This window comes from Oncorhynchus mykiss, chromosome 1 (assembly GCF_013265735.2).
Source record: "Oncorhynchus mykiss isolate Arlee chromosome 1, USDA_OmykA_1.1, whole genome shotgun sequence".
Classification (NCBI taxonomy): domain Eukaryota; kingdom Metazoa; phylum Chordata; class Actinopteri; order Salmoniformes; family Salmonidae; genus Oncorhynchus; species Oncorhynchus mykiss.
The window spans coordinates 44,586,062-44,612,338 of record NC_048565.1 but is presented as its reverse complement, the minus strand read 5'-3'; the positions used below and the strand labels follow the sequence as shown (position 1 = coordinate 44,612,338).

Genomic DNA, 26,277 nt, shown 5'->3' with positions numbered 1-26,277 from the left:
TTTTTGGAATTAGAAGTAACCAGATCGTGGATTTGGATATCCATTGTAAAAACAGAGACTTCTTTCTCCCACTTCGGGCTCCCGAGTCTCAGTGCTAGAGGCGTCACCACCTGGTTCCATTTCAGGCTGGATCACAACCGGGCGTGATTGGGAGTCCCATAGGACGGCGCACAATTGGCCCAGCGTCGTTAGGATTTGGCCGAGGTAGACAGTCATTGTAAATACAAATTTGTTCTTAACCGACTTGTCTTGTTAAATAAAAGGTTAAATACATAAATTATATTCTGTTGGATTTGCACCTTGCATGGCTGCTGTTGCGTTTCCCTACATACACACATCAGGCGGTTGCAGTGGTATTGCACCACTGTTGATGTGGGAGGGAGAACGTCTTTGGAAAAAACAAACACCGGAGATGTTACAAAAACAAATCAGCTTGGCTTCGTGTATATTTGTATTATTTTGGACTTGAATGTGAAAAATGTGGTGTTCTGGTGGATACTGGTAAAATACCAAGGATACAGATTAAATGTAAAGAAACCCTCCTCAAATATGGCCAATGTTAGCCAGATAGAAAGGAGGGGGAAAAAAACAAACAAGTCCATGGCTGTTGGCCCCCGGCTGCACGCGTCATGCCTTAAAATGCTTAAATCCCTCTAGAGAGTGACTGTCTGTGCTTGAGAAGGCGACAATGGGAACTGTCTGCCAAGAGGGTGGGGGGGGGGGGGGGGTTCTAGCAGCACTAGCAGGGAACATAATGAAGCAGCACTCCAGAGATAGATAAGGAGCCAATGAGGGTGAAAATCCTCTTCCTCTGCCCAGGAACCCAGTGACTGACACGGACAATACGTCGCCTCAATGCCTTCGCTCTAAAGAGACCTGCCATCTTGTCCGAGTGGTGTTGTTCATTAGTCAGATGTGCAGTCAGTGGTTCATTGTGTTGATCAAGGGGAGAAACACATTTGAGCAGACAATGGTAGGAAATAAGACATCTGTCTTTATTAGTAGCATCCGTGAGGACATGGTGCCAACATTTGGCTACAAGAAACTGGTTCATGTTTGATGGTGCTCAAAAAAATCCTGGAGAGTACCGTTAGTGGGGGTCATCAAGGTGATATTGGACATAACTGGGTGGGTTCACTTATGAAGCACCCTACTTTCAAATTTCCAGTAATTTCCCCCTGGCCTCTGCACTGAGAAGCGATTCCAAACAAATAACAATCTATCAGAGGCTGCCCTCTGCTTCACCTAGACTGGTGGTGGCACAAAGGTGTCTCCATGGTGATGGCAGACACACTGGCAGCGTTCCCGTCTCCCTGTACAACACGTCTGCTCACACACCCATACAGGCAGAGACTGAAGCTGCAGCCCCATTCCTCTGCACCATACCGGAGTTCTAGACAAAGCTGAGTGTTGGTGAACAATGTTGGTGGACATAGGGCTGTGACAGTAATTAAATAACCGTGTAATTGACGCTTATGGATAAAGACAGTCGTGAAAATAAAATAAGTCAAAAACTTTTAAATAGGCCTACATTATTGACCAAATTAGCTAAACGTATTAACTTTATTTTCGTGTAGATACACTTTACCTAATAGCGGGGGTATTTACTAATGAATAAGCCAATGTTCTGCTAACTTAAGCTAGACTGTCTATTAAAACGGTCTGCATCTCCTCTCTCCAATTGTCGCTTGATGCTCCAGCAGCTACACCGCTAGATGCACGGGGGTGTAGAAGCGCTAGCCTATAGGCTATGGCACTTGATGTGTGGACTTTCTTTTATACAATGCATGTTTCCATTGCTTGCTTGTAAATAAATATGGACAATATCGCATAACTCTCTCTCCCCTTCATACTTTCCTTGTCAATTCATCTTATTTCCTAATTTCAGAAAGCCTAAGGTAGGCCTAGGTTTTTTTTAATATGTTTTAAGGAAAGAATAAATATTTTCTTGTGTCTGACATACGCTGGTGGCTTTGATTGACGGGTCCTTTTACATGGGTGTGTGTGTGTGGAGAGAGAGAGAGTTCGCTGATTCTCTCTATAGGCCTAGATGTCCATCGATTGACCGCAGCATCAGGGTGTGATGTTACATTTTGAAAAAAAAAACATTGGACTTCGCGCGAATGGATTTGTGTGTCGAAATAGGATCCGTATTGAATTTAAAAAAATGTTTTGCAGAAAAGCCGACAGACAAGGATAAGTTAGGCATACATCTATGTGATAGATCCTCTCCAACCTGGCATTTCTTAATTTTTAGATTAATATTTATAAGTAATAACCTGAATAATAATTCTAATAATGAAGGACCATGATAATAACAAAACTAGTTTCAAATAGGTTTTATTAAGAAGCATATCCATGTAAACAAGTGTGACCTCCCCTTTTTACATTGGGTCTTATAGGACTAAGACAACAGTAACATACATTTAAACAAAGCGAAATTGCACGTTTCTTTTGAGTATGATAGCCTATACATTAAGTTGTGTCAAAACGAAAATGTGACAATCCTCTCCAATCTGACATGTATACTGGACTAATATTTATAGGTAATAATAACTAATGGTAATAGTGAAGTTGCAGAGAAAAGCCAAGTGCTTCTTTTGAGTCTGATATGCACCAACCCCCCCCCCCCCCCCCCCAACGATTATGTAGGATGACCGTACATTGACCTGGCCAATTACCATAACCTCAAATTCCAAGGCGTCACAACCCTAAATGGACAGTTCAAGAAGAGATGTTCCCATTAAATTGTCAAATATCATTGTGACAATGTTGAAAAATTCAGAGTTTTTGGCTAATGGTTCCGTTTGTTTCCGTCTGTTTCACGCACCGTAGACGTGAATGCTTTGAATAGCTGCACGTCTTTCTCACTCGAATAGAGGAAACAAACATTTTCCGCACCTTACTAAGAGACCAGTTTACAGACAGGCCTACTATTCTCGGTTTAGGCTAAACTTTGTATGTGCCAAGCTTGTGATAGGTAGGGCAGTCCTAGCCTTTTCATTCACAAGAGCACACTGAACATTCACATAAGGTAGGCTTGATAACGGAATTATCAGAATCAGCCGTGACCAGGGTTAGTTTCCCACAATGGGCCTCAAACCTATCCCCAGACACACGTTTCCTCCTTCAGATTCTCTGGATCACATTTCCACCACATCGCATGATGAAACCATGGAATTTGAGCTGGGAGTCTAAGCTCATATGGCTATGAGTCAAGGTACCTGGCTATGACCTTGGTAGTCATCGGTCACCGATTTCACCAGACGATTAACATCCTCTTCTAGGTTAGCTTCATATTGATTAATTAACGCCATTCATAAACAAAGACTTGCCGAGGGGCAGGAATCTGTGAGAACAACTTCTCACAAATAAAGACTTCACTCACAGTCGAGAGGCAGGAAACGCAGCGAAGAGAACAGAAGAGAAACTCACTCTTCCCCCTCATTCCTGGGTTGTGTCCTTCTTTATACGAATCAGGGGGGGAACGACTGCTTCCTCTCATTGAAGCCAAGAAGTTCAAGGCCGACTGCGGTACTGCAGGCATTGTTTGCAAAACATAGGAAAATCTTTGTAGTCAATCGTTGTGTAAATACATTTAAAAAAAATTGAAGACAATCATTGTACGAATAATTAGTTCTATATCAGATGCATGTTTTTGAACTGATTGTTTAAAACAAAATCATACACAGAAGTAGGGATAATTTAGTAGCTAATGGCTGCCTGCAGTACTCCAGTTGGCCTTTTATTTAACCCTTATTTTACCAGGTAAGTTGACTGAGAACACATTCTCATTTACAGCAACAACCTAGGGAATAATTACAGGGGAGAGGGGAGGTTGAATGAGCCAATTGTAACCTGGGGAAAATTAGGTGACCGTGATGGTATGAGGGCAAGATAGGGAATTTAGCCAGGACACCAGGGTTAACACCCCAACTCTTACGATAAGTGCCATGGGATCTTTAGTGACCACAGGACGTCAGGACACCCGTTTAACGTCCCATCTGAAAGGCGGCACCCTACACAGGGCAATGTCCACAATCACTGCCCTGGGGTATTGGGATATTTTTTTAGACCAGAGGAAAGGGTGCCTCCTACTGGTCCTCCAACACCACTTCCAGTAGCATCTGGCTCCCATCCAGGGACCCACTAGGACCAACCCTGCTTAGCTTCAGAAGCAAGCCAGCAGTGGGATGCAGGGTGGTATGCTGCTGGCCAAGTTGAGAAACTCAATGATGGAGCAGCACTGAGCTAGCCTGCAACATCACTTCCTGGGAGTAGCTCAAACTGCACATACTGTGTCTACATAACTCTCCCACAAGACACCATCTTAGCAGATTTCCTGGGCTTCAAATGCACTATTGAGTCTTCACATAGGAATGAATGGTGTCATGTGATTGATGGCTTTGTGCATTCATATATGTGACACGATTCAGGAAACTAGGTGTATGTAGCAAGTCACGACTTCACAGGAGAGCATTTTGAACGTAAAAAAAATATTTATCAAAATGTGTTTTTTGGCAGAAATGCATTCTCGAACATGTGAACTTTCATGTGTCTTAATATCAAACGTATGTCATCTGTAAATACATATGAAATTGTTAAATTACAAGCCTAGTTGGTTTAGCCACAGAAAACCTTCCCGCTAGCCATGATTGGCTGAGATAATGAATGGGCTGGATATGCCGAGAGAGGAGTTTGGATGGTTTGCGATGTTGCATCTTGCGTCTATAAAATGAACTGCTCATAATGCATAGATTATCCTTTTACTGCAGTTTTTTCAAAAGATATGTTAGCCATGGAGAACTGCAAACATGTTGCTACTGCTCTCAATAACATTGCTGGCCTGAATTTATCAGGCGCTATTGGCAAAGGTCCGTTTCTGGATGACGATTGTGCCATACAATGCTGACTCTCATTTCACAACAGGTTTTGAAATCAGTGGAACACAACGGGCCAAACAAGCTGTGCAAACTAAATGGAAACACAGGATGTCTTATAAAAAGGGTTTGCAGACTGCCATGAAGCTTTCATCCATGTATACAGGTAAGAATCTAGCTACAGATTCAGATATTATAGGTTTCTAATTTTGTCCGAAAGTTGTTTTCATTGCAAGCTAAAGCTTGCTGTTAGATAGCCAGCTGGAGTTCGATGGCTGGCTTGCTAACTAACATTGAACCCAACGTTTTTTGGTTAACTTTAGCTTGCAATGATAATCGGTTTGTATTGCTAGTAACGTTACTCTACAGAGTGGGATTATAGTTCATTTTTTAGCTAGCTAGCTAATGTTAACGTGACATGTCTAAACAAAAGATACCAAGTTAAAGCTTGCTGTTAGCTCGCTAACATTAGGTGGCTGGCTTGCTAGTTAACATTAACTTGTGTATGAAGCATGTGTAACGTTAGTGATGTTTTCTCAGAATGTCATTTCGCATTGCTAGTTATAGCCTAATGTTAGCTAGCTAACATTGAACTTATTGGTTAACTTTAGCTAGCTATTGGTTAACTTTAGCTAGCTTGCTCTTAGCTAGCCAGCTGACATTAAATGGCTGGCTAGCTACAGTAGCAAACATTATCTGTATGAACTGTGTGTAGTGATGTTCTCAGGATGCCATTTCGCATCCATTGTATAATAATGCTCAAATATTTGCATCTGGAATGTGTCTTTCAGCATTAAATCAGTAGAACACGCCCGACTCTAATCCGCCAGTCATCAAAAAGAGAGCTGGCCCAAGCAAGCAAAGGCAGATGCGCAGTCATCAACTACATGCACCATTTCTTCCCCAATTACAGAGCTGGACCTGAATTGTGATAAGTGCAGTGGCCAAAACAAGAACAAGTGTGTGCTCTGGTATTGTGCCTGATGGACCAAGCTCCATCACAATCTGGACCTTCACTTCCTGATCACAGGCCACACCAAGTTCGCCCCGGACTGGTGCTTCGGCCTCATCAAGCAGCGCTTCAGAAAGACCAGAGTGAACACTGAGATTGCTGATGTTGTGAAGGACAGTTGATTGGACTGGAGGATGGTATGGTGCTTGTGGAAAACTATGGAGGGCAACAACATCTGACTCCGTACTTCAGGCCATTGCCACAGATCAAGCAGTACCAGCACTTCGGGGTAAAAAAAAAAGTTTTTATTTGTATGAGGTTATTCTTATCTAAACTTGGGAGGTGAATTAATGTTGTGCAGGGTTGTAATGTTGTCAGATTTTTTGTTATTCCCTATTTTACAGCTTCGATACTCTGGAGCCTGGTGTTGTCACCAAGGAGCGTTCCGACTGTCGGGACCAGGTTTCGGCTGATGAGCAGCCAGCGCTGACATCCTTCCTCCCATAGGTGGTCCCATTGTTCCTCAAAAAATGCAGTGTATGATATACTTTTGTAGCTCTGAGTCTCTACTTTTATCCAATATAAAAAACTGAAATTAAAATTGCGCTACATAAGACTGAATCCAGGTGGTGAGTAACATATACAGTCATTGGTTCGAACACCGCCAGGCTGCAGCCTCTCTCGGCCGAGAAATTTCTTAAGAGCTTAAAGACCATGGAGAATAATGAGCGTAGGAAGTGTCACCTCCACACCAGAGGAAGCAGCCCCTCCCTTGGCCTCTGCTGACAAAGCCACTGTCTTGCCTGCCTCTCAGAGACAACTTCCTGTGACATGGTCCAAGCTGAGAACATAGGCTTCACACAACAAACCCCTTGTATGATTAGCCTATAGGGACCTGAGTTTTTCTTGGTCAGGGTATATGGGTCAGAAATCTTGGGCCAGGAGTTACCGTCAAGTAACCGGAGCAGCACAAACTCTTGGACCCCATGTATGAAAAATGGCATAGGCCATTGTGTATATCCTATAATTTACAATGTCCATGCGTCAACTATGTTTCCTTAGTTTTCATAAAAATCTCAAGGCACGGCAAGTGGGCTACAATGCAATAACCATAGTCAGAGGCCATGCATGAAATGCATTGAATTTCTGACAGGTCAAGAGTTTCTCACATAACAACATGTGCTTCATCAGTGCTTTAGCAATGAATGAGCAGAGGGTTGACCTCGCTTTGCCATTGTGGAAAACCTAGTTAGGGAAAGGGGATACTTAGTCAATTGCACAACTAAATGCATTCAACCGCAATGCGTTTATGCATTTAACCCAACCCCTCTGAATCAGAGCGCCTTAAATCGACGTCATTGTTCAAGGGCAGAACAGCGGATATTTCCACCTTGCCGGCTTGGGGATTCGAACAAGCAACCTTTCATTTAATATCCCAACGCTTTAATCGCTAGGCTACCGGCGGAGGAACATTTTGTTACCAGTTAAGGCTGAAATAGTTTCTCTCCTGTTAAATGGCTTCCTGAAAGTTACCATGAGACTCACTGAATGAAGGCTATGAAGTCCTGAAAATGTGTTATCCAAGCACTTAATGAAATGGACTAGTCAGCGACATATTCCCAGTGCTGTACTTCATTCATAAAATGTAATTGATTTATTGTCCATGTGAATTAGGCTCATGTTCCCTATTTAATCATCATTGATCTGATCTTGATTATGATCTGGTTAACACAGACATAGCATTTCAATGGATACGGTAAAAAAAGGACTCAAAACCAATTACTGTAAATGAAGGGCAGTGCAACATTGGATGATTAGAGGTAAAGCAGTATATCTATATGAAACGTCAGCCTCTCGTATGTGGCCACACACACTTAAAATGATATCACCCATCACAAAGCAATCATAATAACATAATAGCAGCCTAAATAGAGTAGAGTAAACCACCAGACCAATCCCACTAAAAACTTAAGGGTTTAATCACATGGATCATCAATCTCTCCCCAGTATTTTCATCCTGCAAGGACATTGATAGATGGAGTGCTGAACTTGCCTAAAGCCAGTGGCAATGCAATCAGTCTTCCTCAGTCAGTCACACACGCACACTAGTGATGGGCATTTGACATTATTTTCAAATAGTCTAAATAAATAAAAAATATATATTAATACATAGAAACGCTCTCCATTACATGGCCTATGCAGAGTCACCAGAAAACGCTAACATCCTGTTCAGGGATACAGCATTTTCAACTGGCATTGCTAGTTATAGCCTAATGTTAGCTAGCTAGCTAACATTGAACCTGGTAGGTTAGCTACCTGCAGATTTGTGCAGGGTAGTAATGTTATGAGTTGGGATTATGGTTCAATGTTTAGCTAGCTAGCTGTCTAAACAAAATACTCCACTTTACAAGTGGCCATTTCACTACAACTTCTGTATCCTGTGCATGTGACAAATACTATATCAAATAAAATAAAAGTGTATGCGTTTACCAGAGACAGTAATGTGAAGAACATGACCTGCACCAAAGTGAAATTAGGATATAACGTTAGGCCAACGAGTCAGTGTCCAAGTTATGAAATTCTCTGGTAGAATACCCTGCTTTTATTGTTTCGTCGCTATTTTCTGTACTTGGCTCGCCATTAACTTGTAAATAATGATCAGGTTGTGAGTTTATTTTCCTGTAAAAATGAAGACAAATGAGCTAAAGTGAAGACGTTGTGGAGATGTTGGTCATTATTTGAACTGGCTATCTAGCTAACAAGCTAGAAACGAACCAAAACATTGTTTAGAAAGTTGCTTTAAGTTGCCGTGCTTGCAAGATTGCCATTTAGTAAATTAATTTTTAAAACAGATGAGTTTATTGGTGTTAAAATACACTAGTTATGCTATTTTGGACCACCAGGCTGCTGATGTCATGCAGCCTGTAGTTTACATATTTTGATAACAACAAGTTTGACGTCGGACGAGAATAGAATGTTCATGATGTCACTGCGACAACTGTCGATAGACGTAGTATAAACCAGTCTTTATTCTTGAAATCTTTGGTTGTTTAAGTAACAGTGCATTAGAAAAGTATTCAGACCTTGACTTTTCCATATTTTGTTACGTTGTAGCCTTATTTAAAAATATATTAAATAAAACAATTCTCAATCTACACACAATACCCCATAATGAAAAAGCGAAAACTGGTTTTTAGAAATGTATATTTCTGCATTTGATTTTTTTTACATAAATATTCAGCCCCTTTACTATGAGACCTGAAATTAAGCTCAGGTGCATCCTGTTTCCATTAATCATCCCTGAGAAGTTTCTACAACATGATTGGAGTCCACCTGTGGTAAATTCAATTGATTGGACATGATTTGGGAAGGCACACACTTGTCTATATAAAGGTCCCATAGTTGACAGTGCATGTCAGAGCAAAAACCAAGCCATGAGGTCGAAGGAATTGTCTGTAGAGCGCCGAGACAGGATTGTCGTGGCACAGATCTGGGGAAGGGTACAACAAAAAAAATGTATGCAGCATTGAAGGTCCCCCAGAACACAGTGGCCTCCATCATTCTTAAATGGAAGAAGTTTGGAACCACCAAGACTCTTCCTAGAGCTGGCCGCCCAGCCAAACTGAGCAAACGAAAGAGAAGGGCCTTGGTCAGGGTGGTGACCAAGAACCCAATGGTCACTGACAGAGCGCCAGAGTTCCTCTTCCAGAAAGATAACCATCTCTACAGCACTCTACCCATCAGGCCTTTTGTGGTAGAGTGGCCAGACAGAAGCCACTCCTCAGTATAAGGCAGAGCAGCCCGCTTGGAGTTTGCCAAATTTCGCTTAAAGACTCTCGGACCATGAGAAACAAGATTCTCTGGTCTGATGAAACTAAGTTTGAGTCACGTCTGGAGGACACCTGGCACCATACCTACAGTGTAGCATGGTGGTGGCGGCATCATGCTGTGGGGTTGTTTTTCAGCAGCATGGACTGGAAGACTAGTCAGGACCGAGGGAAAGATGAACGGAGCAAAGTACAGAGAGATCCTTGATGAAACCCTGCTCCAGAGTTCTCAGGAGCTCAGACTGGGGCGAAGGTTCACCTTTCAACAGCTTTGGGACAAGTCTCTGAATGCCCTTGAGTGGCCCAGCCAGAGCCCGGACTTGAACCCAATCAAACATCTCTGGAGAGACCTGAAAATAGCTGTGCAGCAATGCTCCCCATCCAACCCGACAGAGCTTGATAGGATCTGCAGAGAAGAATGGGAGAAACTCCCCAAATACAGGTGTGCCAAGCTTGTAGCGTCATACCCAAGAAGACTCGAGGCTTTAATCGCTTCCAATGGTGCTTCAATAAAGTACAGTGTAAAGGGATAACTTCTTTGGGATCGGTGTCCCTTCCTCTGGACGGTTGAGCTAACATAGGCTAATGTGATTAGCATGAGGTTGTAAGTAACAAGAAAATGTCCCAGGACATAGACTTATCTGATATTGGCAGAAAGCTTAAATTCATGTTAATGTAACTGCACTGTCCAATTTACAGTAGCTATTACAGTGAAATAATACCATGCTATTGTTTGAGTGTGCACAATTTTGAACATAAGGTTATTAATAAACAAATTAGGCATATTTGGGCAGTCTTGATATAACATTGAACAGAAATACAATGGTTCATTGATCAGTCAAACTTTGCACATACACAGCTAGTGGCCAAAATGTATATTGCACCTGGGCTGGAATAATACATTACGGCCTTTCTCTTGCATTTCAAAGATGATGGTACAAAAAAATACAAAAGAACAGTTGGTTTTTTCTTTGCATTATCTTCTACCAGATCTATTGTGTGTTATTCTCCTACATTCCTTTCACATTTCCACAAACCTCAAGTGTTTCCTTTCAAATGGTACCAGGAATATGCATATCCTTGCTACAGGCAGTTAGATTTGGATATGTCATTTTAGTCAAAAAATTGTAGGCTGAATGATAAAACAGCTATTTCCATGTAAAAATGTTATGGGATGCGTTTTTCTCCATAGTTTTTTTATTTTATTTTTTAAAATGGTAGGCGACTCTGGTAAGCCCACATAATGATCAAATAGCCACAGTAGCCTACTTGGACACTGTCAAATTTAACTTAAAACAGGTACAGCCTCAGTGGTCACAGTAAACACACACCGGAAGTTACAAAGAATTTTCACATCGTTCAAGTTTGTACTCAGTGCCCCAAAAAACTAGAGGGAACATTAGTAGTACTACCTTTTTATGTATAAGGTTTTTAGCAAGCACTCTTATCCAGAGCAACTTACAGGATCAATTCGCTCGACAGCACAGACACCCCCACCCACCTAGTCGGCTCTGGATTCGAACCAGCGACCTTTCGGTTACTGGCTCAACACTTCACCTCTATGTTATATGCCGATTGCTTGCTAGCACCCACATGAGGGCGAGGCTAGCGTGGCTAGGAGTGCCGCTTGTATAGTGTAAATGGCCAGTGTAACACACACACACACACACACACATATTGGAGTGTCAGAATTCTAGGCAGCCATCTAAATTCTAACATATTTGATGCCACTGATTAAAGTAGGAAAGCAACATTCTCCAGGAAAGAGACTGAAGAAAGACCCAGGCATATAAAATGTGTGAACAGCCTCCGTAAGAGTTTAATGTCTGGCATGAATAGCAAAAATGCTTCTAATAGCTTAATCCCCCCCGAACACTCTCCCCTCTGCAGCTCCCCAGCTCCCAAACTGGCCTGTGCTCAGTTCCTGATAATAACACAGCCTACCGTCTGCCTGCGGCTAGACAGCATAATCCCATTGGTGGCAGGCAGCACTGCAGACAAGAGGTTTCCCAACAACAGAAAACACAGGCTCAGGCAAGGCAACCCCACCAAAAAGGGATGTGAATGGGCCCACGTAATCTACCATGCAGGGGAGCAATCCGGGCCTTGGGGACAGAGGAATAAGGGAAGAGAGGGTGTAAGAGATAAAAGCTCCTAACTACAATCCCTTTGTTGAGAGAGCCTTCAGTAAACACATTTGTGTGTAGACAGGCACACAGTCCCAGGTGAACCTTGGCATGCCTGCACTAAGTTAGGCCATAGTGAGCTTGCTCACACTTGTTTGTTGATGAGAAAATAATGAGTTGTAGTGCAGCGTTCATGCCTCAATCTCTCTCGGCGTGCAGGCAGAAGCCATGAATTCCTTGCTCAGTTCCTGGCACCACACTTTATAGTTAAACCCAGCTGTTTCAGTGCAGAATTGTTTTTTTTCTGTAAAGCTAAACATGACAGAATGTGCCATACTGTGGACCACCTCTGACATGCATGATGAGAGGCCTCATATTGGCGTGAACCAAGCAACTGGGGTGAGATTTTATATATTTAACTAGGCAAGTCCGTTAATTACAAATTCTTATTTACAAACCTAGACGAAGCTGGGCCAATTGTGCACCGCCCTATGGGACTCCCAATGACAGCCTGTTGCGATACAGCCTGGATACGAACCCGGGTGTCTGTAGTGATAGATCATTTATTCATACCTCTTATCCTAGCCCCTTAGGAACAATGTCATGTTTTTAGGAAAACGTGATGTTCGAGGGACACGTCAAACACGTGCACTTGCTTTAAAAATGTGTTTCTGAATTCTAACGCTAGATGGCTCTCGCCATGAGTACATCTTTGTTCGGGAAGGGACATTTAAATTCCCGTCCTCGACTTGACCACCCAACACTCCCATTTGGTCCATTTCTCAATGATGAGACAAACATTTTCCAACATCAAAATGTTGTCTCTAGAATTCAGGCTACTTCCTCTTCCTGTACTGGCGTGGACGGCAGTACACCCATTGCCTTGCCTATTGTTTATTGCCCCCCAAACCCACAAAAGTCACTTATTTGAAATAAGTTAAAATCAAGTTAATATGGCATTCTCACGGCATGAATCGTGACATGACAACTAGTTAACACAGTAACAAAAACATTTAGCTACAGATGAAGGTTTAGGATTTCTGGCTGGCTGTCAGAAGGCGCAAGACAAAACTTGACAAACACTAAAACGACAACAGAGCCGAGACAAGTGTGCTTGATTCGAAGTTTCTGCTCTAAAACTGACTAGATAACGTTACATCTACTGCAAATAAAGTACAATTGGCTGACAAATCAACTGTTAATTCTACTCCTAACCAAATACTATAAAATAACTAGCAACCGCAGGGAGTTCATTTCCGTATAATTGCGTGCTGTGTTTACTTGTGCAGAGATCTGGCACTGGGATTTTTTTTAAAAATACGTTTAATGACTCCGATTTCAACTACCGCATCGTCCGTTGTATGTCTAAAAGAAAGTAGGTAAACAAACGAATATGTAGCCAAGCTGCGCAAAGGTCTGTTCGCTCGCGAGATGCTCTGCACGGTCTTGATCGAACCTCTATTCACAGAGCGAGTCTGACATCGCAATACGACTTGACTTTCCTTAACAGATTATTAGGACAGTCGTTGACGCACTCCTGTCATTTTCAGGTATGTCATTAAGGAATATGTCGGCTCCTTACCTGCCATGAAACCAGTCATTACAAATGTCGCATTCAATCATAAACCGGCTAACATCGTAAGACTGCCGGCAGACACAGTACAGCGGGGCCGCCGCCATCTTCTTAGTGTCCAAACAAACAACGCAGCCAGAAAGTTGGGCGGGGACTGTTTTCAACATACACGGAAAAAGCCGAGGGCGAAACGATAATTTACGATAACGTTGGAGGAGACCACACGACCACTCTGCGAAGCATGATATTTGTTAATCATAATAAGCAATAATTTACTATTATTCAATCCAAGCAACAATCGCAACACCATAATGTAGGCTATATTAACTCAACTTGCATGCACGCGAAATAAAATAACAAGTTGTAGAGTGTTATAAGACAGATGTCTTTGATGTGGCCTTTTGGCACCAGGTGCTCCAAATTGTTAATAAAAGAGCGTGGCCTCTGGTATAAACGTTTGGCTAAAGTGGCGATTCCGGTTGGACCAAACGGCGAAATCTTTTTTAACCCAAAGTATGGAAACTAGTGTGGGACTGGAATGTGATGTGGCATATGTATAGGACTTTTATTGTGATATCCATCCATACCTGTATTCTAATTGGCTCCTGTATTAGATCAAGGGCTTCTGGGTAGAAGATCAGTCAGCGCTGCCATGAAGTGGTGTGTGGGGGGGGGGGGGGGTTGTGCCAATCACTTTCCCATTATTATGTATTCAATATATTCCCTTATGAGTTGTACAGTCTCATCATTAACATATGAAGTCTGATGCACGGGTGCTTCTTAGCTTCTTCAATTACAAGACCTTCAACCCACGTCCTCACACTAGGAACAACATTGCAACTGGTAGTGTTTGTAGGCGTTGTAGCTGTACATTTATAACATACACTTTTCTTCTGAATCGAGAAGAGAGAAAGTATTGGCAAGAACAGGCTTTAGTTAAAAAGTTACTGAATCCTTTCTTCTAGAATTCACATATTGCAGTTTTAATGTATATGGTTGTTCCATATAAGTTCAATATCTTTCTGACTATACTCCTTTATATTTGAACGAAACCTTCCAAACATGTTTGCCCATGGTAGGTGGTCAGAAAGTGACAATTTGGACATGGATGCCAAAACATTTAGGAGACAGAGTTGCTTAAAGTTGACTCATTTTGTAGCTACAGATTGTACACCAAAGTATAACCAAAGATTTTTGGTGTCCATTGACAAATCTATGGTGGCGGTTGGTGTGAGGTGTTCCTGTAACGCCCAGTAATGGACTTAAAAAATATTTGATAATATCACATTATCTTGCGTACAATCTGTAGCTAACCCATTTTGCATACCCTACCATGAGACATCCATGTCGAGTTTGATATTTTTGAAAGCAAAAATAAAACATGTACTTTTTTTTCTTTAAAGTCAATTATCTAAAATTGTAAACACTGAATTTTCTCACGTTCACATATATTGAGACTTAGATCCTATTTTAGATCAGCTGAGGTTTTGTGTTATGCCCGCCATTGGTTGAGACACAGCATTCTCTTAAATACAGAGAGGGTGGGTGTCATTTCAATCATAGAAACAAATCATATCCATCAATCAAATGTATTTATGAAGCCATTTTTACATAGGCAGATGTCACAAAGTGCTAGACAGAAACATAGCCTAAAATCATAGAATACTTCAGACCACTACAATTTAGCTGGTACATAGAATTTTTAAGTTTCAACAAAGTTATGGATATACTGACAAGATAGATGTCTCTACAACCTAACAATGGGAGTCGTTGTCCACAAAGCGTCATTGTGGGCTGTCTAGCTCCTGCCTATCCTTTCTTTGGATTGGTGGATGCATCTCATTATTGTAATCCTTTTTTGAATATTCGATGAGGGTTGTTGACGTCAACCGCCTGTATTCAATGGAGAGAAATGCTATGCTACTAGCCTCATGCCATCAATATGGATAGCCATCTCAGTGTTTTTTCTCAAAGTTGCCGGGATTTCACGTGTCCTACTTACATCAGTGTACTCGCAACAATGTAAGCATTACAAAACTTCTATTCGGTCAAATAAACCTCATGGAGCAAATAAGCCATACATTTTGTTGTTGACCAAATTTGACACTCATTGACCTCCATACAAAAATTCCTTGCTTTTGGTGGGCAAAACAACAAAAAAAATGCCACCTGCTGCAGGGAGACAGGTTTTCCGTGGAGTTGGGCCTCTCTTGCGCATTCTCTCTGGTTTCAATTACTACCAGAAAGATGGCTCGCCAGTCCGCCCACCGTCGAATGTCAACTTGAATGCGAATGTCTATTCTATTATCTATATTTCTATGATTTCAATAGGTTTTCTATGGAAGATTGACAGTTTAATATAAGACAATGGATATTCCCACTCAAGTCAACATTCTCTGATGTGAAGGCCAACCATAATCCTGTTAATTGTGGTACCATTTAAAAGATGACATTTGAATATTATCCAGATTTTTGTTAATTTATCAGCCAAAATATGACACCCAGCCGTGATTGAAGAGCACACGGTCATAATCGATGGTGGGCACAACACCTCTGATGTAAAATACGGTCTAAGCTACAACATACAATATATGAACATGAAAAAAGTGTTGTTTAAAAAATATATATATATTTCAGTAAATTATACAAGTTTGACAACCCTGTTTGTAAGCTTTCAAATGATATCATACTCTACAATTTATCTTTTTCAGTGATGAAGTCATGGATGTGTCATGGTCAAATACCTCTTTCCCTACTGTATTTTATTTATTTATTTATTTTGCTCCTTTGCACCCCATTATTTTTATTTTGTACTTTGCACATTCTCCCATTGCAAATCTACCATTCCAGTGTTTTACTTGCTATATTGTATTTACTTTGCCACCATGGCCTTTTTGCCTTTACCTCCCTTATCTCACCTCATTTGCTCACATCGTATATAGACTTGTTTATACTGTATTATTGACTGTATGTTTGTTTTACTCCATGTGTAACTCTGTGTCGTTGTATGTGTCGAACTGCTTTGCTTTATCTTGGCCAGGTCGCAGTTGTAAATGAGAACTTGTTCTCAACTTGCCTACCTGGTTAAATAAAGGTGACATTTTTTTTTTTTTTAAATAAATAAATAAATAAAAAAACTTCGAGCACCTCTATCTCTACAAATTACACAGTTTCCTATTGAACATACTTCTTTCTGAAATAAATATTAGTTTGATTACATTTTAGTAAAGGAATAAATAGAAATGTATTTTGACTTGTTGAAACAAAGTTTATGGGTAGATTTTCAGATTCCTTTGTCTGCAAATTGAACGAGTGGATTACTCAAATCAATGGTGCCAACTAAACTGAGTTTTTGGGATATTAAGAAGGATTTTTATCTATCAAAACAACACTACATGTTATAGCTTGGACCCTTTGGATGACAAATCAGAGGAAGATTTTCAAAAAAGTAAGTGAATATTTAATCTTTTTATGTGAATGTATGAAACCTGTGCAGGTGGAAAAATATTTTGATGTGGGGCGCTGTCCTCAAACAATCGAATGGCATGTTTTTGCTCTAATAGCTACTGTAAATCAGACAGTGCAGTAACACGAATTTAAGCTTTCAGCTGATATAAGACACTTATATGTACTTTAATGTTTAAAATCCATCATATTTATCATTATTTATTTGAATTGCGCGCCCTCCCGTTTCACTGGAAGTTGTCCCGCTAGCCGGACACCGATCCTTAAGGAGTGTTAAACCTAGACTTGGACCACACATCTACTCCACTGAATAGCAGGCTAGTGATTGCTTTACAATGCTTGCAGTTAGCCACTGATTCCTTCCAAACCACTCATTGTTAAATTTGCGATTGCCAACTTGTTTTGTAATGTTTCTGTCCAATGGCCGATGAGTTTTATCTATATGAGCCGATGAGTTTTATCTATAGAATTCTAGCACCTTGGGTGTTGACATAGAGTTACAATAGAAGTGGACTTGGATTGGAACCGGTGTTATGGTCAGATGACATGGTCTAAATCCTTCAATCGTGGATAACGACCACCACCCAGCGGAGTTTTGATAAAACAGTTTATAGTAATTCTCCAACAGACTGGAGTTTGGGGCGTCGCCTTTATGTTACTGGGACCAATCAGAGATCTGGCAGAAACTTTGTAAACAAGTCTTACACGTTGTGGGAAATATATTTGATTTGATCATTTCAGTGAGCTGTATCGTTGGGAAACCCGCAGGACTGGAAGACTTCACTAAGGTAATGGAAAATGTGGTTATATTTTGTAACAAAATATTTTGCTGCTCATCGTTTATGCTGTTGCATTGAGCTCGAGCGCAAGTGAAACGTTGGCAGACATCCGGTGAGATAGCATAGCTACCTTAATAGTTAAACACATCTCAGTTAACAGCCAACACAAATAATATCCCTATTTTTCAACTGTAGCAACACAAACTTGAGTTTTGATTGGCAATTGTTATTTTTCAATAATAACCAACTAAACTGTCGTGATACTCGCCAGCCCACTATTGCGCAATTGTCTGCTTCTCGCTACTATGTAACGTAACGGCTGTTAAATGACAGTGGCTGTAGCCTGTAGCTGTCGGCTACAACTCTGGCACACACATTCATTGAAGCACCTCAGTCACGCCCCAATAGTCTTCCTTTTGTAACAATAGAAAAGTGAACTAACCATTAATCCTGCTCAGTTCAGTTTTAAATGCTTTTCGAAATTGAGAGATCGGGGGTTTGCTCCTGATGTGTTCCGATTGTGTGAACGAGCCTGCGTAGGCTAAATGATGAGTTGATACCAACTGTCTGGAATAGTTTACACATTATAAAATAATGAACAATTGGGACCTATAGGCTATTACACAGGCCAGTGGTTTTCAAACCTCTAGGACCCAAAACGATTCACAATTTCGTTGTAGCCCTGAGCTCATCTGATTCACCTATTCAAGGGCTTGATGATTAGGTGAACATTTTACAATCCCCTGTGCTAGCTGTGGAATAATTAAAATACATGGAACGGCTGGGGGTCCCCAGAGGAGAGGTTTGAAAACCCCTACCATAAGCTACTCCCTCTAGATCAGGGATTGTAAACTTTGATGGGGTTGGGGGACACAAAAAAATCTGAAATCATCATGAAGGGCGTCAGTTGCTCACATCTGTGTACCCATATCATATTAGAGCCAGAAAACAGTGAGGCGTGTCTGTGATTCTAGATATTGATTTATGGTTGACCCTGAGTTTGCAAGAACAACTGTCCTCTTCAGAACCCATCGTTTTGCCCAGGGAGTGCCAAATGGAGGTTGGGTATATAGATGGTGTCATGGAGAATACATGTTTCTATATTACAATCAATCACCAAAATAATTCACATTAGAATGCAGTTGTAATACTTGTTCAAGAGCACACACTAACGAATTCCCTTTATTCCCCTATGCATTTTCTTAAGACCATTCCCCTATGCAAATGGTCTTATTGACAAGAATCGTTTTTATTTGTTTATGAATAAATCACACTTTGCAGTGTGATGCAGTGACTTGAAAACAGAAAAGGTATTATCTGGAATATTTTGTGAATTTTCAAGAAGGAAATTACACATTTTCTCACTTTCATAAGTCACTGTCCTTCAGATATCAAACAGCTTTAGTAGAAACAGATTGACGTCACCATTTCCTGTCATATCTCAAATACAAAGAGACATCACCGCAGTGACACAAAAATAAGTAAACAAACATTACATGGTCTTGTTTTGTACATGTTGAACTTATGACAACTTGAAATGATACGTTATAGACTAAAGACTATGGTAAAATACTAATTGTTTAATTTATTGACAGCAATAAGGCAGACAGCTTTTTGAAAGAGTAGATTGTGAAGTGAAAATGTTTTTGTTTGTGTGGCAGTCACCACAGCTGTTCTAAGGAGTGGCTCATGTTTTTCTCTGTCTTCTTGTAAATTGCTATTGATGCGTATATGGTAGTGTTGAGAATTCCCCTATACAGTGCCTTCAGAAAGTATTCACACCCCTTGACTTTTTCCACATTTTGTGTTACAGCCTGCATTTAAAATGGATTAAATTGAGATTGTGTCACTGGCCTACACACACTACCCCATAATGTCAAAGTGGAATAATGTTTTAAGAAATGTTTACAAATTAATTAAAAATTAAAAGCTGAAATGTCTTGAGTCAATAAGTATGGGGGGGGGGGGGATAATGTTGCATTGATGAGATAGTAGCTGGGAGCTTGCGATGTCATACTTGTGTGATTTGTTTGCGGTGGAACACGCATGTACTTTCAACCTGTTGGAGAACCCTGATTTGGAGTTTAGTGGCTGTGATAGGATAAAACTGAGGATGGATTGTAGTTACAACAACATTGTAGTTACTCCATAATACTAACCTAAATGACAGAGTGAAAAGAAGGAAGCCTGCACAAGATAAAAAAATATCACCAAAACATGCATCCTGTTTGCAACAAGGCACTAAAGTAAAGCTGCAAAAAAAGTGGCAAAGAAATTAACCTTATGTCCTGAATAAGTTATGTTTGGGGCAATCCAACACAACACACTAAATATGAAGAGTACCACTCTTCATATTTCCAAGAATGGTGGTGGCTGCATCATGTTATGGGTACATATGCTTGTCATCAGCAATGACTATAAAAAATAAATTTAAAAAACTGCAATAGAGCTAAGCATAGGCAAAATCCTAGAGGAAAACCTTGTTCAGTCTACATTCCATCAGACACTGGGAGTCAAATTCACCTTTCATCAGAACAATAACCTAAAACACAAGGCCAAATATACACTGGAGTCGCTTACCAAGTGGCATAGTTACAGTTTTGACTTAAATTGGCTTGAAAATCTATGCAAGACTTGAAAATGGCTGTCTAGCAAAGATCAACAACCAACTTGACAGAGCTTGGATAATTTTTTAAAAGAATAATGTGCAAATATTGTACAATCCAGGTGTGCAAAACTCTTAGAGACTTACTTAGAAAGACTCACAGCTGTAACCGCTACCAAAGATGATTCTAACATTTATTGACTCATGGGGTAAAATACTTATGTAATCAAGATACTTTTGGTCATGTAGTGTATGTGGACACCTGCTCGTCGAACATCTAATTCCAAAATCATGGGCATTAATTCGGAGTTGGTCCCCCCTTTGCTGCTATAACAGACTCAACTCTTCTGGGAAGGCTTTTCACTAGATGTTGGAACATTGCTGTGGGAACTTGCTTCCATTCAGCCACAAGAGCATTAGTGAGTAGGGAAGTAGCAACCCCACACATGAATGGTCTCAGGATGCTTGCCTGTTGGCATGACACAGGACTGATGGTAGCGCTCACCTTGTCTTCTCCTGACAAGCTTTTTTTCCGGATGACCCAAACAATTGGAAAGTGACTTCTTTGCTGCCCTTCTTGACACCAGACCATCCTCCAAAAGTCTTTGCCTCATTGTGCGTGCAGATGCACTCACACCTGCCTGCTGTCATTCCTGAGAAAGTTCTGTGCTGGTGGTGCCCTGATCCTGCAGCTGAATCAACTTTAGGAGACGGTCCTGGCGCTTGCTGCACTTTCTTGGGCGCCCTGAAGCCTTCTTCACAACAATTGAACCACTCTCCTTGAAGTTCTTGATGATGGTTGATTTAGGTGCAATCTTACTGGCAGCAATATCCTTGCCTGTGAATCCCTTTTTGTGCAAAGCAATGATGACAGCACGTGTTTCCTTGCAGGTAACCATGGTTGACAGAGGAAGAACAATGATTCCAAGCACCACCCTCCTTTTGAAGCTTCCAGTCTGTTATTCAAACTCAATCAGCATGACAGGGTGATCTCCAGCCTTGTCCTCGTCAACACTCACACCTGTGCTAACGAGAGAATCACTGACATGATGTCAGCTGGTCCTTTTGTGGCAGGGCAGAAATGCAGTGGAAATGTTTTTTGGGGATTCAGTTCATTTGCATGGCAATTCATTGCAATTCATCTGATCACTCTTCATAACATTCTGGAGTATATTCAAATTGCCATCATACAAACTGAGGCAGCAGACTTTGTGAAAATGAATATTTGTGTCATTCTCAAAACCTTTGGCCACGACTGTAGATTTATGGTTGACCTTGAGCTTGCAAGAACGACTGTCCCTTTCAGAAGCAATTGTTTCGCCCAGGAATTGCCAAATGGAGGTTGGGTATATTCAGTTGAAGTCGGAAATTGACATACACTTAGGTTGGAGTCATTAAAACTCATTTTTCAACCACTTCACAAATTTCTTGTTAACAAACTATCATTTTGGCAAGTCAGTTAGGACATCTACTTTGTGCATGACACAAGTAATTTTTACAACAATTGTTTACAGACCGATTATTTCACTTATAATTGTCACGACTTCCGCCGAAGTTGGCTCCCCTGCCTGTTCGGGCGGCGCTCGGCTGTCGTCGTCACCGTCCAACTAGCCGCCACCGATCCCTTTTTCGTTTGTCTGTTTGTTTTGTCTTATTAGTTTCACCTGTGTTTCTGTTGTTTGGTTTAATTAGCTTCCCTATATTTAGTAGGTAGACCCGCCCTTGTTTTGTGCGGGATTGTCTTTATGTTACATGTGTGCATTTTAGGTAGTGGTGGATTTTATTTTCTTTAACTTGGCACCCTGTGGTTTTTGGGTTGTCTCGTTGTGTGTCCCGCGCCCTGTATTTGTTGGGCTTATTATTTTGTTGTGCCTGAGTAAAGCACTTAACCTCAGTGGAACTCTCTCTGCGTCTGATTCCTGCACCCACCTAGTCCCTCGTGACAATAATCCACTGTATCACAATTCCAGAGGGTCAGAAGTTTACATACACTAAGTTGACTGTGCCTTTAAACAGCTTGGAAAAATCCAGAAAATTATGTAATGGCTTTAGAAGCTTCGGATAGGCTAATTGACATCATTTGAGTCAATTAGAGGTGTACCTGTGGATGTATTTCAAGGCCTACCTTCATACTCAGTGTCTCTTTGATTGACATCATGGGAAAATACAAAATAAATCAGCCATGACCTCAGAAAAAAAATTGTAGACCTCCACAAGTTTGGTTCATCCTTGGGAGCAATTTCCAAATGCCTGAAGGTACCACGTTCATCTGCACAAACAATAGTATGCAAGTATAAACACCATGGGACCACGCAGCCGTCATACAGCTCAGGAACGGGACGCGTTCTGTCTCCTAGAGATGAACGTACTTTGGTGCAAAAAGTGCAAATCAATCCCAGAACAACAGCAAAGGACCTTGTGAAGATGGAGGAAACAGGTACAAAAGTATCTTTATCCACAGTAAAACGAGTCCTATATCGACATAACCTGAAAGGCCGCTCAGCAAGGAAGAAGCCACTGCTCGAAAACCGCCATAAAAAAGCCAGACTACAGTTTGCAACTGCATATGGGAACAAAGATCGTACTTTTTGGAGAAATGTTCTCTGGTCTGATGAAACAAACAGAACTGTTTGGCCATAATGACCATTGTTATATTTGGAGGAAAAAGGGGGAGGCTTGCAAGCCCGAAGAACACCATCCCAACTGTGAAGCACGGGGGTGGCAGCATCATGTTATGGGGGTGCTTTGCTGCAGGAGGGACTGGTGCACTTCACAAAATATATGGCATCATGAGGATGGAAAATGATGTGGATATATTGAAGAAACATCTCAAGACATCAGTCAGGAAGTTAAAGCTTGGTTGCAAATGGGTCTTCCAAATGTAGAATGACCAAAAGCATACTTCTAAAGTTGTGGCAAAATGGCTTAAGGACAACAAAGTCAATGTATTGGAGTGGCCATCACAAGGCCCTGACCTCAATCCTATAGAACGCTTGTGGGCAGAACTGAAAAAGTGTGTGCGAGCAAGGAGGCCTACAAACCTGACTCAGTTACACCAGCTCTGTCAGGAGGAATGGACCAAAATTCACCCAGCTTATTGTGGGAAGCTTGTGGAAGGCTTCCCAAAACATTTGACCCAAGTTAAACCATTTGAAGGAATTGCTACCAAATACTAATTGAGTGTATGTAAATGTCTGACCCACTGAGAATGTGATGAAAAATAAAAGCTGAAAGAAATAATTCTATTGTAAGGGATTTCCTCCTCTTCTTCCGAAGAGGAGAGGCGAAAAGGATCGGAGGACCAATATGCGGCGTGGTAAGTGTCCATGGTTCTTTTAATAAGAAATAGTACACATGAACAACTGAATACAAAAACAATAAACGTGGAATGAACGAAACCCAAAACAGTACCGTGTGGTGAAAGACACGGAAACAAACACACAGTGAAACCCAGGCTACCTAAGTATGATTCTCAATCAGAGACAACTAATGACACCTGCCTCTGAGAACCATTCTAGGCCGAAACATAGAAATCCCCAAATCATAGAAAAACAAACATAGACTGCCCACCCCAACTCACGCTGTGACCATACTAAATAATGACAAGACAAAGGAAATAAAGGTCAGAACGTGACATCTATCTACTATTATTCTGACATTTCACATTCTCAAAATAAAGTGGTGATCCTAACTGACCTAAAACAGGGAATTTTTACTCAGATTAAATGTAAGGAATTGTGAAAAACTGAGTTTAAATGTTTTTGGCTAAGGTGTATATAAACTTCCGACTTCAACTGTAGCTGGTGTCATGGAGAATACATGTTTCTATATTAAAATCAATCACCAAAATAATTTCCATTAGAATGCATTGGTAGTATTTTTTCAAGAGCACACACTAACGAATTCCCTTTATTCCCCTATGCATTTTCTCATTTGCACACTGCAATGTGCAAATGGTCTTATTGACAAGAATTGTTTGTATTTGTTTATGAATAAATCACACTTTGCAGTGACTTGAAAACAGAAAAGGTATTATCTGGAATATTTTGTGAATTTTCAAGAAGGAAATTACAAATTTTCTCGCTTTCATAAGTCACTGTCCTTCAGATATCAAACAGCTTTAGTAGAAACAGATTGACGTCACCATTTCCTGTCCATATCTCAAATACAAAGAAATATTACCGCAGTGACATGGAAATAAGTAAACAAACATTACATGGTCTTGTGACAACTTTAAATTATACATTATAGCCTAAAGCCTATGGTAAAATACAAATTGTTTCATTTATTGACAGCAATAAGAGACATCTTTTTGACAGAGTAGATTGTGAAGTGATCAGTGAAGTGAAAATGTTTGTTTGTGTGGCAGTCATCACAGCTGTTCTAAGGAGTGACTCATGTTTAATTCTCAGTCTTCTGGTAAATGCTATTGATGCGTATATGGTAGTGTTGAGAATTCCCCTATACAGTGCCTTCAGAAAGTATTCACACCCCTTGACTTTTTCCACATTTTGTGTTACAGCTTGAATTTAAAATGGATTAAATTGAGATTTTGTGTCACTGGCCTACACACACTACCCCGTAATGTCAAAGTGGAATAATGTTTTAAGAAATGTTTACAAATGAACTAAAACTGAAGAGGGGGATAATGCCAATGTTGCATTGATTAGATAGTAGCTGGGAGCTTGCGGTTTCATATTTGTGTGATTTGTTTATGGCAATTTGTGGTGGAACATGTGAAAAGAAATGTGGCAAAGAAATTGACTTCATGGCCTGAATACATTATGTTTGAAGTAAATGCAACACAACACATACAATATGAAGAGTACCACTCTTCATATTTCTAAGTATGGTGGTGGCTGCATCATGTTATGGGTACATATGCTTGTCATCAGCAATAACTAAAAAGTTTTTAAAAACGCTATAGAGCTAAGTATAGGCAAAATCCTAGAGGAAAACCTGGTTCAGTCTGCATTCCAACAGACACTGGGAGTCAAATTCACCGTTTAGCAGGACAATAACCTAAAACACAAGGCCAAATATACACTAGTTGCTTACCAAGTGGTCTAGTTACAGTTTTGACTTAAATTGGCTTGAAAATCTATGCAAGACTTGAAAATGGCTGTCTTTTAAAGAATAATGTGCAAATATTGTACAATCCAGGTGTGCAAAGCTCTTAGAGACTTACTTAGAAAGACTCACAGCTGTAACCGCTACCAAAGATGATTCTAACATTTATTGACTCATGGGGTAAAATACTTATGTAATCAAGATACTTTTGGTCATGTAGTGTATGTGGACACCTGCTCGTCGAACATCTAATTCCAAAATCATAGGGATTAATATGGAGTTGGTCCCCCCCTTTGCTGCCACAACAGCCTCAACTCTTCTGGGAAGGCTTTCCACTAGATGGTGAAACATTGATGCGAGGACTTGCTTCCATTCAGCCACAAGCGTTCTCCTGTTATCTGCCAAACCCAGATTAATCTGTTGGACTGCCAAATGGTGAAGTGTGATTCATCACTGCAGAGAACGTGTTTCCACTGCTCCAGTCCAATTGCGGCAAACTTTATACCACTCCAGCCAACGCTTGGCATTGCGCATGGTTATATTAGGCTTGTGTGCGACGGCTCGGCCATGACAACCCATTTCATGAAGCTCCCGACGAACAGTTATTGTGCTGACGTTGCTTCCAGAGGCAGTTTGGAAATCTATAGTGAGTGTTGCAAACGAGGACAGACAATTTGTACGCGCTTCAGCACTTGGCGGTCTCCTTCTGCGAGCCGTTGTTGCTCCTTCACAATTACAGTACATACAGTTGACCGGGGCAGCTCTAGCAGGGCATAAATTTTACTAACTGACTTGTTGGAAAGGTGGCATCCTATGACGGTGCCACGTTGAAAGTCACTGAGCTCTTCAGTAAGGCCATTCTACTGCCAATGTTTGTCTATGGAGATCGCATGGCGGTGTGCTCGATTATATACACTTGTCAGCCACGGGTGTGGCTGAAATAGATGAATCTACAAATTTGAAGGGGTCTCCACATACTTTTGCAAAACAGTATATATTA

At 40.9% G+C, this 26,277-nt stretch overlaps 1 protein-coding gene across 2 annotated transcripts in view; it reads right to left on the bottom strand.

Moving 5' to 3' along the window:
• kdm7ab (lysine (K)-specific demethylase 7Ab) overlaps window positions 1–13,707 on the bottom strand; it is a 48,790-nt gene extending 35,083 nt beyond the window's left edge. Inside the window, exon 1 of one of the 2 annotated variants that reach the window (XM_021602250.2) lies at window positions 13,368–13,707. In XM_021602250.2, the coding sequence (XP_021457925.2) occupies window positions 13,368–13,525 (158 nt within the window). In that variant the 5' untranslated portion in view covers window positions 13,526–13,707. The remainder of the gene's footprint in view (window positions 1–13,367) is intronic. The other variant, XM_021602242.2, reaches the window with a different exon arrangement.
• Between the last annotated feature and the right edge of the window lie 12,570 nt (window positions 13,708–26,277).